This window comes from Hylobates moloch, unplaced genomic scaffold (genome assembly GCF_009828535.3).
Source record: "Hylobates moloch isolate HMO894 unplaced genomic scaffold, HMol_V3 SCAFFOLD_4, whole genome shotgun sequence".
In the NCBI taxonomy this organism is placed as follows: Eukaryota; Metazoa; Chordata; class Mammalia; order Primates; family Hylobatidae; genus Hylobates; species Hylobates moloch.
Window position 1 is genome coordinate 56,149,395 of NW_026652279.1, and position 12,546 is coordinate 56,161,940.

At 35.3% G+C, this 12,546-nt stretch overlaps 1 protein-coding gene across 11 annotated transcripts in view; it reads left to right on the plus strand.

Moving 5' to 3' along the window:
- CBLB (Cbl proto-oncogene B) overlaps positions 1 to 12,546 on the plus strand; it is a 258,206-nt gene that overhangs the window by 160,051 nt on the left and 85,609 nt on the right. For all 11 annotated transcript variants that reach the window (XM_058437556.1, XM_058437559.1, XM_058437557.1 and 8 more), the window contains exons 11-12: positions 2,259 to 2,444; positions 4,157 to 4,522. In XM_058437556.1, coding sequence (XP_058293539.1) covers positions 2,259 to 2,444; positions 4,157 to 4,522 — 552 coding nt within the window. The remainder of the gene's footprint in view (positions 1 to 2,258; positions 2,445 to 4,156; positions 4,523 to 12,546) is intronic.

A 12,546-nucleotide genomic window follows, 5' to 3' on the forward strand; every position in this document is an offset into this window, starting at 1 on the left:
AAAGTCAGTTTGTGACTATAGAGATTCTTTATTTTCTCCTTCAGTGACAATTGAATTTTTTTGACTTACCATAACAAAGCTAAAAGAAAAGAATCATTAACTTTTTAAAAAGAAATGTTTCTTAAAATTGTCAAATTATGTTGAATTTTGTTGAATGATTTTGTTATTCGGCACCAACAGAGACAAAGACTTTGCAGTTTAGTAATGTCATGACAATATTCAGGCATATCGGAGGTATAGTCTTCTGTTTAGCTACTCAGATTTATTTATTTTATTTTTTTTTAGGGACAAGGTCTTGCTCTGTTGCCCAGGCTGGAGTTCAGTGGTACAATTATAGCTTACTGTAAAATCAAACTCCTGGGCTCAAGGAGTCTTCCTGCCTCAGCCTCTTGAGTAGTGGGACTGGAGGCGTGTACCACCACACCGTTCTAATTTAAAAAAATAAAAAATTAGTAAAGAGGAGGTCTTGCCATGTTGCCCAGGCTAGTCTCAAACTCCTGGCTTCAAGCAGTCCTCCTGCCTTGGCCTCCTAAAGTGCTGGCATTACAGGCATCAGCCACCAGGGCTGGCCTCAGATTTATTTTTAAAAAGTCTTTACAAAGGACGCATAAATTTCCAACTATATAAATGTGGGCTGTGCAGTGACTTCCTTGCAAAAAGTATACTATGGGAAGGAGGAGAAAAAAGAAAGAAACTTAACAGTGAAGAAGTCTGATAAACAATACCACAGTCAGGTAATTAAGGTCAACAACAGCAGTGGTGAATCATGTTGATAGCATGGATCCTTGATATGATGTGGTCAAAATGACACTTTACTTCCGTGGTCCTACTCCTCAAAACTTTTAACTCCAGGCTAATTATTTTTAAAAATTAGACAAATCCCAATAAAGGAACATTCTGAATAATCTCTAACCAGTACTTTACAGAACTATCAAAGTCATCAGACACAATGGATGTCTGAGAAACTGTCACAGCCAAAAGGAGGGTAGGGAGACGTAATAATAAAAACTAATATAGTGTCCTGCATGAAATCCTGGAGAAGAAAAAGGACATTGGGTATAAACTAAGGAAATCTGAATAAAGTATGGATTTTAGTTAATTAACAAAAGCCTTATACAATGTAACTAAGTGTGAATGCGAACACAAATCTATTATCTCAGTTAAAGACAGACTAAATGATAAAGCTGCTGAGTTCATATTAAATTGTCAAATGATGACAGCAGCAATTTGTACAAAGGTAAGTAATGTTAGGAGGAAAATGGCTTACAAATAAATTTAAAACTCTATAAATACTAGCATTCAGAAACAGAACAATATCAAAGCATGATAGATAGTGTTGTAAACATCAAGCCTAGATCTTCAAAGAGCTAGTAACTTAGACTTGAAAAGGAAACTGCCCAGTATTTTAGAACAGAATATTATTTATCCTGTTAAGGCTACTTGATTAACTGTATGGCTTTTATAACAAACAGAAATTAGGTTATGCTGCGTTAAAACACATAGACACAAACACACAACGTTATGCAATAGGAAGTGTTACGTACAAATTGAAATACTTACTGGCTTTTTGATGCTACTTTATCTACCAGACAATATGGAAAACTTGTAGTAACAGAAACTTAATCAGTTTTTGCCAGAAGTACAGACAGACTTTCCTAGATATAGTTCATTGTGTTTCAAGAAAAATGTTTAACTTGAGAATCTTTTCCATGTGTAGTATTAAGGAAAAAAAAATAGGCTTAAATCTGTTTGTTTTAAACACACAATTATTTTTTTAAAACCCCACCTGATTTAACTGGTTTGCAGGAAAATAGACTACATACAAGATACATGTTTGGAACAAAGCAATAGCTAAGTATTAGAATGTACAAAAGCTTGAGCAAAAAAAATTATAATATAAAGATCCAGGAGCAATGTGCATTATTGCATTATGTGTTTCTGGCTTCCTCATAAAATATAGATGGGTTTCTTGAAGAATATCTGCATTTGATTGTCTTTATACTATACTTTTGCTGTTCTTTTTTCTTAGCCCCTTTCTGCAATATGTAGGAAAAACTTATCAATCTATTCTTTTCGTAATACTACCCTTGAGGGACAGTGTGAACTATTTGCTTCTATTAATCAGGGTAAACTAAGGGAATTCATTTTAACAAATGTATGGTGCCGGAAACCTTCTTCCAACCAAATGTATTCTTTAAGAACAGAGAACACTCTGCACAGCTAATAAACAGCCCCATCTTTCTCTTTCTCTGTTCTAGTGCACTGACAGGCAGAACTCACCAGTCACATCACCAGGATCCTCTCCCCTTGCCCAGAGAAGAAAGCCACAGCCTGACCCACTCCAGATCCCACATCTAAGCCTGCCACCAGTGCCTCCTCGCCTGGATCTAATTCAGAAAGGCATAGTTAGATCTCCCTGTGGCAGCCCAACGGGTTCACCAAAGGTAGATCAATTTTATTAGAAACACAGATAATAATTTTGTAAGACAATTATTGATTGCTCAGATTCTTTTAAATTCCATTACTCATATTTTCTGTGCTTTTAGTTGTGAATAAGTTTGATGAGTGTCTCATTTAGTTTATGGTGAGCCCACATTCATATTTCTTGTTTTATTACTGTAAAAGTTACACATAATTTTGGCAGAGAGAGAGCATATGTCTGTAGCCCCATGATTTGCCAAAATAAGTAGCAGAGTAAGTATAGTTATTTTGTGAAATAGATTTAAAAGGTCATTATATGTATTAAAATAATTTGCATGCTGTTATCAAATGATATTTTACACCCATTTTTATAGTGCCATGACAAGAAAAATGTGATGGGATATTTACATAAGGCTTAAGGTGTGACAAATTATCACCCTTGTTTCAAGGTGACTCAGAAGAGGGAATTATATGTAGTTTTTAAACCTGGGGAAATTAATTACAATGAATTGCGATATTTGCAAAGTAATTATATTACTGTTTAATATTAAAGACATAATTCTTACTCTACAGTTAAACCTACAGTTTATTTTACTGTGTGGATTTTTTCCTCAAATTTGATAAGCGTAAGATTTTAAAAATTAATTTTATTTGGTAACATGCTCTGTTGTCTAAAATTTGTTGGAAGCACAATATATTTAGTAGTGTTTGATTTTCCTGTATTAACAGTTAACTTGGTTTTAAGATCACACGTTATTAGAATATCATTTAGAATTATGTAAACACAACAGATTCCTTTTTTCTCTGCTGCTTTCTAACATTAAAATTACAAATCAATCATCAGATTAACCATGTAAATAAAAGTCAAAAGGTATGAAAAGCATACACATGGGGTGGAGGGAGGGGGGAGGGACAGCATTAGGAGATATACCTAATGCTAAATGACGAGTTAATGGGTGCAGCAAAACAACATGGCACATGGATACATATGTAACAAACCTGCACATTGTGCACATGTACCCTAAAACCTAAAGTATAATAATAAAAAATAAATAAATAAATAAAAGAAAAGCATACACATTCAATTCATTGATCTATAACTTTATATTTCTATGTAAGAATCAGCCTGATCTTTTAAAATACTGTAAGAATTCATAAAATTGAAGTAATTCTATATGTAGTGCTGCTCTGTTACTTGGGATCTTTTACTATTCTGATAATAACTGATAAAGAAGCAGAGCACATTTGCCCCCATATCAGTTGTGCTGTATCACAGTGATGAAAACAAAAATAAAGAAAAAGCTTTTAATCTTCTAAAAATATTACAAATATTACAAATCAAGTTACTCTTTAAAAAAACTAAAACAGTCACTTTTCTCCTCTCTCCCAAATCATAGAAATGTGCAAATAAATTATTGACATATTCTTTTAATGTCAAAGTCATCATATGATTTTGATCTTCTACTTGTTTCTGTATCATTTCTATAACCTAACATTTGGATTTATGTACTCATTTCTACTTTTTCCTAATGAAATGTATTTATGAGTTTTTTATTCTCATTTAAATTTCATTAACTGGTAATAAAAGAAACTTATTAAAAGATGGCACAGGACTCTAGTAAAACTCCGTGTTTGGCTTAGAAAATTAAAGCAATAATACACTAGTTTGGAAGTTCTTTCAATGCATGGTACAACCTTTAGTTTAGTTTTGTTTTTTTCTCTTCTGTTTCTTTAGTCTTCTCCTTGCATGGTGAGAAAACAAGATAAACCACTCCCAGCACCACCTCCTCCCTTAAGAGATCCTCCTCCACCGCCACCTGAAAGACCTCCCCCAATCCCACCAGACAATAGACTGAGTAGACACATCCATCATGTGGAAAGCGTGCCTTCCAGAGACCCGCCAATGCCTCTTGAAGCATGGTGCCCTCGAGATGTGTTTGGGACTAATCAGCTTGTGGGATGTCGACTCCTAGGGGAGGGCTCTCCAAAACCTGGAATCACAGCGAGTTCAAATGTCAATGGAAGGCACAGTAGAGTGGGCTCTGACCCAGTGCTTATGCGGAAACACAGACGCCATGATTTGCCTTTAGAAGGAGCTAAGGTAAGAAATATGCAAAGCAGAAGCTAGAGAATCTGCTTATAAATGCTTCTGATGGTCAGCAGCATAAAAGGTTGGGAAGTGGTTTTTTTTGCCTAGCATGGCACTTCCCTGTAAGTCTTTAATTATCCCCAAGTTATAAATAATCAGAAGCTCATTAAAACTTGAACTTAAGTCAGGAGGTTCTAAGTAATGATTTAATTTTAATGTGAAGACACTAGACAATTTGCCAGAGATTTATTTCACCTTCCCTTATTTCATTTGCCAAAAATTTCTTCTATTAACAACTTAGTGGTGGTATAATCAGCACTGCATTTTTTTTTTTTTTTTTTGAGACGAAGCCTCGCTCTTGCCCCCCAGGCTGGAGTGCGGTGGTGTGATCTCGGCTCACTGCAACCTATGCCTCCCAGGTTCAAGCGATTCTCCTGCCTCAGCCTCCTGAGTAGCTGGGATTGCAGGCATCTGCCACCACGCCTGGCTAATTTTTGTATTTTTAGTAGAGACGGGATTTCCCCATGTTGGCCAGGCTGGTCTTGAACTCTTGAGCTCAGGGGATCCGCCCGCCTCGGCCTCCCAAAGTGTTGGGATTACAGGTGTGAGCCACTGCGCCTGGCCAGCACTGTACTTTTAACAAACTCCTTTAGTTCCATCCAATTTTTACAAGTTGTGTTACTATACATGTAATAAATCAGTTGTTGGAGTTAGTTATTGTTGCCTGGGACAGTACACATTAGGCAGCCGGGTAAAATGAACTTCCTATATACTTAAAAACACTAAACCAAGTTCACTCTTAAAAATCAAGCTCTTTTCCCAAGTTCTTTTCCCCTAAAATTGAGAGATTCTCACCCTTGTTGACTTCTCACTTGAAGGATGTTACCACTATCATTTATATGTCCAGGAAGGAGTTTATGTGTACAGGAAACTGAAGAGACAGCAGCAGAAATCATTTACTTTAGAATTTTTGGTAGTTCCTTGGCAGAGGTATACTGTAATAATTTCTGGTATTTGGTTCCAGGATGCTTTTGACTCTGAGATTAGATCCTTGCCATCTTCCCTCTACTGAGGGAGGCCTTGGCTCTTCTGAAGACTATGATATTAAAGTGATCTCGTCTCTGTAGACCTTAAATTGATATTTTACAGAAGTAGTCTAGTCCTTCAATATAATGGTTAAAGATGGTGAGTTCGTCTTATAACATATTCAGGATATAAGGAAGAAGTGTGACTTGCACTCAGCTCCTCTGTGTGTGGAGGTACAGTGATAATGAACACTTTGTATGACAATATTTAACCTCAGTGATATGGGGTAGCCAGGAAAGGAAGAATCACAACTCAGTAGCACAGCATTCAAAACAAAGGCAAGGAGTGGTGGCAGTTTGCCGTGACTCTTTGCTGGTGACTCACCTTGGTACCTTCAGTCTCATCTATTGTAAATATGAGGATCTCTATAGGTTTCCTCAGGGTCACCTAAATATAATGTAAGTGTAAGAGAACATACAAATAAAACCAATTTTATAATGATCTCTGTCAATGGGGAGCTCCTCCTCAAAAGACTTTTTCCACAACCTAGAACGCTGATTGGAAGGACCTGCCATTCATTTTCAAAAATTTTCAGTGTTTTTTTTTTTTCCCCTTTAGCCTTTACTTTTTATTCACATGTGATCACACTTGTCTTGGGAAGAGTGTTAGAAGAAGCTGTAATTAACTAGTTATATCTCAGCAGCATGTTATAATTTATTTTCTAAATGGACTTCAAAAATACTTGAAATATAATAGTTGTTATAGCCATTTCATTGAAGATACCTTGTTTCAGGGTTCTTTTAGATAACATGTTATAGCTTTAATGCTATTATAAATTTGCCCTCCTAAGCTCTAGAAAACTGGCTGTTAATTTTTTTTATGAGATGTTACCCCAATTTCTTAGGTTATTGGTATGGAATACTGTTTTTATTTTATTAACTATAGGTATGAGATATTAATTGTGAGTTCAGTTATAAAAACATTCCTTTAAATATTTCTGTGTGAACTTTCATGTTGTGGTCATTGATACAGATTAGTATAACAGAGAACATTGAGTGAAAATTTTATCTCTTATTGAAAGCTAAACTTTAATATTGCTTAGTTCTCTCTAAATAATTCTCATTAAGATTCCCTAAGTTCTAATCTCATATATTGTGTGTATTTATATTGCAATGCTAATATCCTCCAGTTAATTTCATGTTACTCTTAGATTTGGTGTTTCAACCAAAATTAGACTTCTAAGATTTCTAATTTCAACCTAATTGTTTAACTTCTGGAGTGAGCTGTAAAGAAGAATTTATATATAGTTGATGCATTGAATGCCACAAAACTATAAAACACACCATGTCTCCTCTTTTATTACTGTTATAAAGGAAAAATGATTCACTTCGTTAGATCATAGGGCATACCAGAACTTACATAAAGTAGAAAAGGCCTAATTCCTCTTCTCATGTCATTGTTGGGAGACTTAAGAGTTTGGCTTCAGCTAACAACTGACATAATCACTTAGGATCCTGTAATTCTCAGTTTCTGTGATCCTGGGTTGGAGTTTGTTACCAGGCTCCAAAATCAGGCCTGGGTTTCACTTTCTCCTCTAGAATATACTGGCTTTGTCCCCAACCTCACTTATTTTCCTTATAAATAAAGTGGAACTTTATTTTATTCCTTTATATAAAATGGAATAATAACAATACCTGGTATCTAGGATAATAGTTAGCTTCCAGCTATCTAAATTTCTATACCCCTTGGTTCAGGAATAAAACCAAAAATAACATCTGTACATAGAGTGTCAAAATAAGTTGTAACACTTGGCATTTTTATTCAAAATAGTTGTCTGTTTTTTAAACCAAAACATCTTCTCTTTGTTTCACTCCTTTTTTCTTTTATTTAGCGTAGTTCCTAATGAATGCTTGGTAAGCACTCAATAACCAAGTTAATAACTTGGTTAAGCATTCAGTAACCAAGTTAATAACTCGGTGCTTATAATATAATACTTACTTGGTGCTAGTAATCTAACACTAAAGCCAGTGGTGGAGATAAAGGAGTATATGTGCTTGGGTTTGAGTGTGGGCAGGTGTAGGCCAGGAGAGAAAAGGTGGAGGGAGAAGATGGCCGTGATTACAAATGGACAGGTTTTTATGTATCTTGCATAGTTTTCTTGTTTAAAATAGGATTTTTGTTCCTCTGCAGAAGAGTAGTCATTTTAAACATGTAGATCATATACAATAAGAAAAGGAGAGCGGGTGAAGAGAAAGGGGAGATGTTTTGATTTTTTAAGAAGACTAAGATTTTTAATGAAAATAGTAGATATTATCAACGTATTCTCACCCTTCATACCTAATAGTGCCATTATTTTGTCTTACTTTATCATTGGATTAAAGAGTGTGGAGATTTAGATATTTGGAGGCTATTTTATTCACATAATTCATCAGGCCCCTAATATAAGCAAATGCACTTTTTTTTTTTTTTTTTTTTGGTCAAATAGTAAAAATTGCCGCTTAGGTTTAGTAGTTTTCATTAGCGACAAAGCTTCAAATCTAATAGCATCTTCCCATTTTAGAGATAAGAAAATGTAGATAAGTACTAAAAATTTAAGTGAAAACTAATTATACATGTGGAACACAAGGGAATTTATAAAAGTCAATACCCTGTCAATGGGTGAGGACTCACTTCCCTTCATTACTCGTCCTGTCAGTATGTCAGTTCCCATCATCCAGAAGAACCATTTGCCTTTTCTGTTTGCATTGTCGCTAGAACAGTGAGCGATAGGGGAAATGGAAATAAATTAAGCTCTAATTACTCCATTTGGTAATTGTAGAGAGCTCTGAGGAAAAAATTATTCTAGCTCATAATTAAAATGAAGTCTAAGAATTTTTTGTGATATTCATTTACTCCCTTGACTCTTCCCCTCCTACCTAGCATAATCAAAAGCTAGCCAAGGTAATACTTTATTTTAAATGTGGATCTACAAGCTATGAGTTACTAAGTTTATGTATCTGATTTTGTTGGTAAGAGATTTCTATCCTATAGCATTGTTTCCATTCTCTGAAAGTCTCAGATTTTAGTCACCTTATAAAGCTGTTCTTTAATAAACATCTTGTTGACTAGATATTTATTGTTGTTGGTGGTTTGTTTTAATTATCTAAGCAAAATAATTCTACCAAAGTGTATTAAAATATGACTAGAAACTTGAAATGTATCTACTTATCTCTAGATATTAACATCATACCCAACTGTCATTATTTGTTCTCTTGAGGCAGTAAGAATACTGCTGTTTCTTATAAAACCATCTTTAACTGGTCATGTTACTTACAGTGACGTTGTTCTAAAGATGACCTTTGTATGATAATCTTTTGAAGATGCTGCAAGATAAATATATCAAATGATTTCCCTTTTTGCAGTTGTGGCTTGTGTACTTTTGGTGGAGAGGCACATGTTTATATTCATGACCTTAAAGTTATCTATAAATTTCAAGGGCTGTCTTTCAGAAAATCAGTCCTCTGTGTGTACTGGTTTCATGTACAGTCTGATGTTGAAGGACGAAATACAGGGATACTTTTGAGGCAGCATGTGTAGGGGTTTTCATGTGTAGGATAAGGTAAAGCCTTGTGTTTTGTAAGATTTTTAAAAAATGTTTTTCTTAATTGTGCTAAGATTTTCACAAAATTGTTTTCTCTGTATCTCAAGGGTCCCACATGTTTTAATCTTCAGTTTTTAAACAATATCTGAATCATAAGAAAACATTTTACACTTTAGGATTAGATGATACCTTGAGGCATTTAGAGAAATATTATTCTAAGATAACCTAGATTTCTAATAAATTGTACAAGCCAGTTTATACTTCTTTCACAAGTCTACACTTCCACTATTGTTTTCTTAGTTCTTCAACCTCATTACCTAATTCAGCTGTATGAGTACCTAGGATGTTCAAGACACTCTGGGGAATACAAAGAGGAATAAAGCACAGAAAAGCTAGTTGGGATGAGCCAGGCATGTGATTAAGAGGTAAGGTATATGAGAAGCATCCAGAAAATGTGTGGGATCCCCAAGAAGAAAAAAAATTCCAAGATGCAGGACTGGAAAAGGAATAAAGAAAGCTTCATGCAAGAAGGTCACTGGCTATAGACATTAAAAGATTGGCAGCTGTTGTTTTTGTAGGTATGACAGAAAGGAATAGCATGGAGGTTGGAGAATATGTATAGTAATAATGTAGTCAGTTTTGGATGGCCTATAGCATAAAAAGAGTAGGCAGGTGAGTTAAGACCGTGGCAAGGTAAGTTGAAACCAATTATGAAGTGTCTTGAATTCTACATTAAGTAATCATAATTTGGTAGGCAGGAAAGAACATTTAAAGTTTTCTTTTCTGGCAGAGGAATGCTAGGAACAGAATTGTGAATTTAGAAGATTTAAATTGGTAGCATTTCCAATGCAATTGTGATAGATTTCGGACAGTGAGCTAAGAATGCAGAGGACAAAAAGATGTTTCTTAGTTGAGGATTCAGTGAGGTTTCAGTGTGAACTGCTTCAGTTGATACTATCAGTCTGTACATTTGAGTTCTTTTTTACCATTTGCAAACAGGTTTTTCAGATATCTAGAAAATATATAAAGTATTTATTTTTAGCCCCCAAAGTTGTGATTTATTGTACTCACTCAGGTAGTGGCAGCTAAAATGATTTTTGGGTGTAATGAAATGGTTGCAGGTGAGAACATGAAATTCAGAATGACATAATGTTAAATCTTGTCCTCTAACCACTGTCAGTAAATACGAACAGCCATTTTAGATGAACGGAAACATGATCATCACTTTATAAAGTACCTGCACATTTAGGTCCTTTGTTGTCTCAATCTACTAATTAGGAAAGGACTATACAGAATTCCAAGTTTTGTATTAGGCATATTGTCAACTCTTAGTACATGTTTATGAACAGTTTACAGGAATAACAGCCATTAAGCAAATTATATATATATATATGTGTATATATATATATATGTGTATATATATGTATGTGTATATATATATATAACATATATACATATATATACTCACACATATTTGCCGAGAGTATTTCGGTAATAATGAGTTTCTTTCAGCTAAACCTAAGGAAAGTGATTTCACTAGTTAATACTTCCATTAATAGGCCGGGCACGGTGGCTGACGCTTGTAATCCCAGCACTTTGGGAGGCCGAGGCGGGCGGATCATGAGATCAGGAGATCGAGACCACGGTGAAACCCCGTCTCTACTAAAAATACAAAAAATTAGCCACGCGTGGTGGCGGGCGCCTGTAGTCCCAGCTACTCGGAGAGGCTGAGGCAGGAGAATGGCGTGAACCCGGGAGGCGGAGCTTGCAGTGAGCCACTGCACTCCAGAGATAGCGCCACTGCACTCCAGCTTGGGTGAGAGCGCAAGACTCTGTCTCCAAAAAAAAAAAAAAAAAAAAATACTTCCATTAATAAGTACATCTGAGCCAATCAGCAGTCAATATTAATTTAAGCCTTACTGTGTGTAAAGCACCGTAAAGCATATGCTATAAAATGGTAAAGGAGTAATAGAGTTTTTGTCCTGAAAGAGGCCCAGTGTGGCCTAAATTCTCCTTGACGAAACCTAAGTACACAGAACATGAGCAAAATACTATCAGATGCCAAACATCAAATGAATGGTTCAGAAAAGACACTACAGCATTTCAGTGGCCATAGAAATCCTTTAGTTACTATACATCAGTAACAAATGGTATTTCTGAAACAGTTAGAAAAAGTGCCATTTGCATTTTAAAGCAGATTAATGGATTGTTTCAAAAAATTAGGAACAAATCACTTAATTTTCTTAGGTATTGCCCTCCAAGAGTAAGTTACCTCATTAATTGTACTTTGTGGTTTTACTAGCGATAGACATCATTGCCTGTATGACTTGTCTTCATGAATTTTTTTTTTTTTTTTGAGACGGAGTCTCACTCTGTTGCCCAGGCTGGAGTGCAGTGGCGCAATCTCGGCTCACTGCAAGCTCCGCCTCCCGGGTTCACGCCATTCTCCTGCCTCAGCCTCTCCGAGTAGCTGGGACTACAGGCGCCCGCCACCACGCCCGGCTAATTTTTTGTATTTTTAGTAGAGACGGGGTTTCACCGTGGTCTCGATCTCCTGACCTCGTGATCCGCCCGCCTCGGCCTCCCAAAGTGCTGGGATTACAAGCGTGAGCCACTGCGCCCGGCCGTCTTCATGAAATTTAATAGTAGTACATAAAAATATGCAAGCTCTGTTATTAGTATTTTATTCTCATTTACCTAATGTGCAAGATGAAAGCAATTTCAATACCAGTAAATGTTTGAGTGTATTGGTATTTTTTAAAGATATGTTCACAATGTTCTGATTATAAAATTATGGTTGGTTTATTGTTAAATTAGAGCCAATACAGCTGAAACTATTATTCCCATATCTCTCTTTTATTTTATTGTTGCTGAAATTTTATTTAGCATCTATCTATGTTGGATGCTTTGTCCTAAAATAAACTATTGCATATAAAATCCACATTACATTTTCCCAAATGAGCTTTATATGTATTTGTAACATGAATTAAGGAAATTTGATTGCAGATATCTTACATTGTATCTATTCCTGCAGCATGCAGAGAATTCCAATGAAGAATGACTTCCAGTGCTCAATATCACAATGAGCATTTGTGGTTTGATATGTGTATTTGTCTGTTAAAAGGCCTTTTTTTATGTTAAAGGATTTTATTAAACTTCAAAATGATTAATATCTATTAGGAAATTTCTTCTTTCTGGCACACTTCAGAACACTGTGCCTTGTTCTGTTATTTGGCCACAGTCAAAAGCCCAGATAAAATCATTGTATTTAAAGGTAATATTTTGTCATGGTATGGCTACAGTATATTGAGTCTAATGAGGGGAAACATTAAAAAAGAGAAATTGGTACTAAAGCCTAGGACCAGTCTCTAGTGAAACTTTAATGCTATAAAATTTGATTTTGTAGCTTTGAAATACAAACGTTGATACA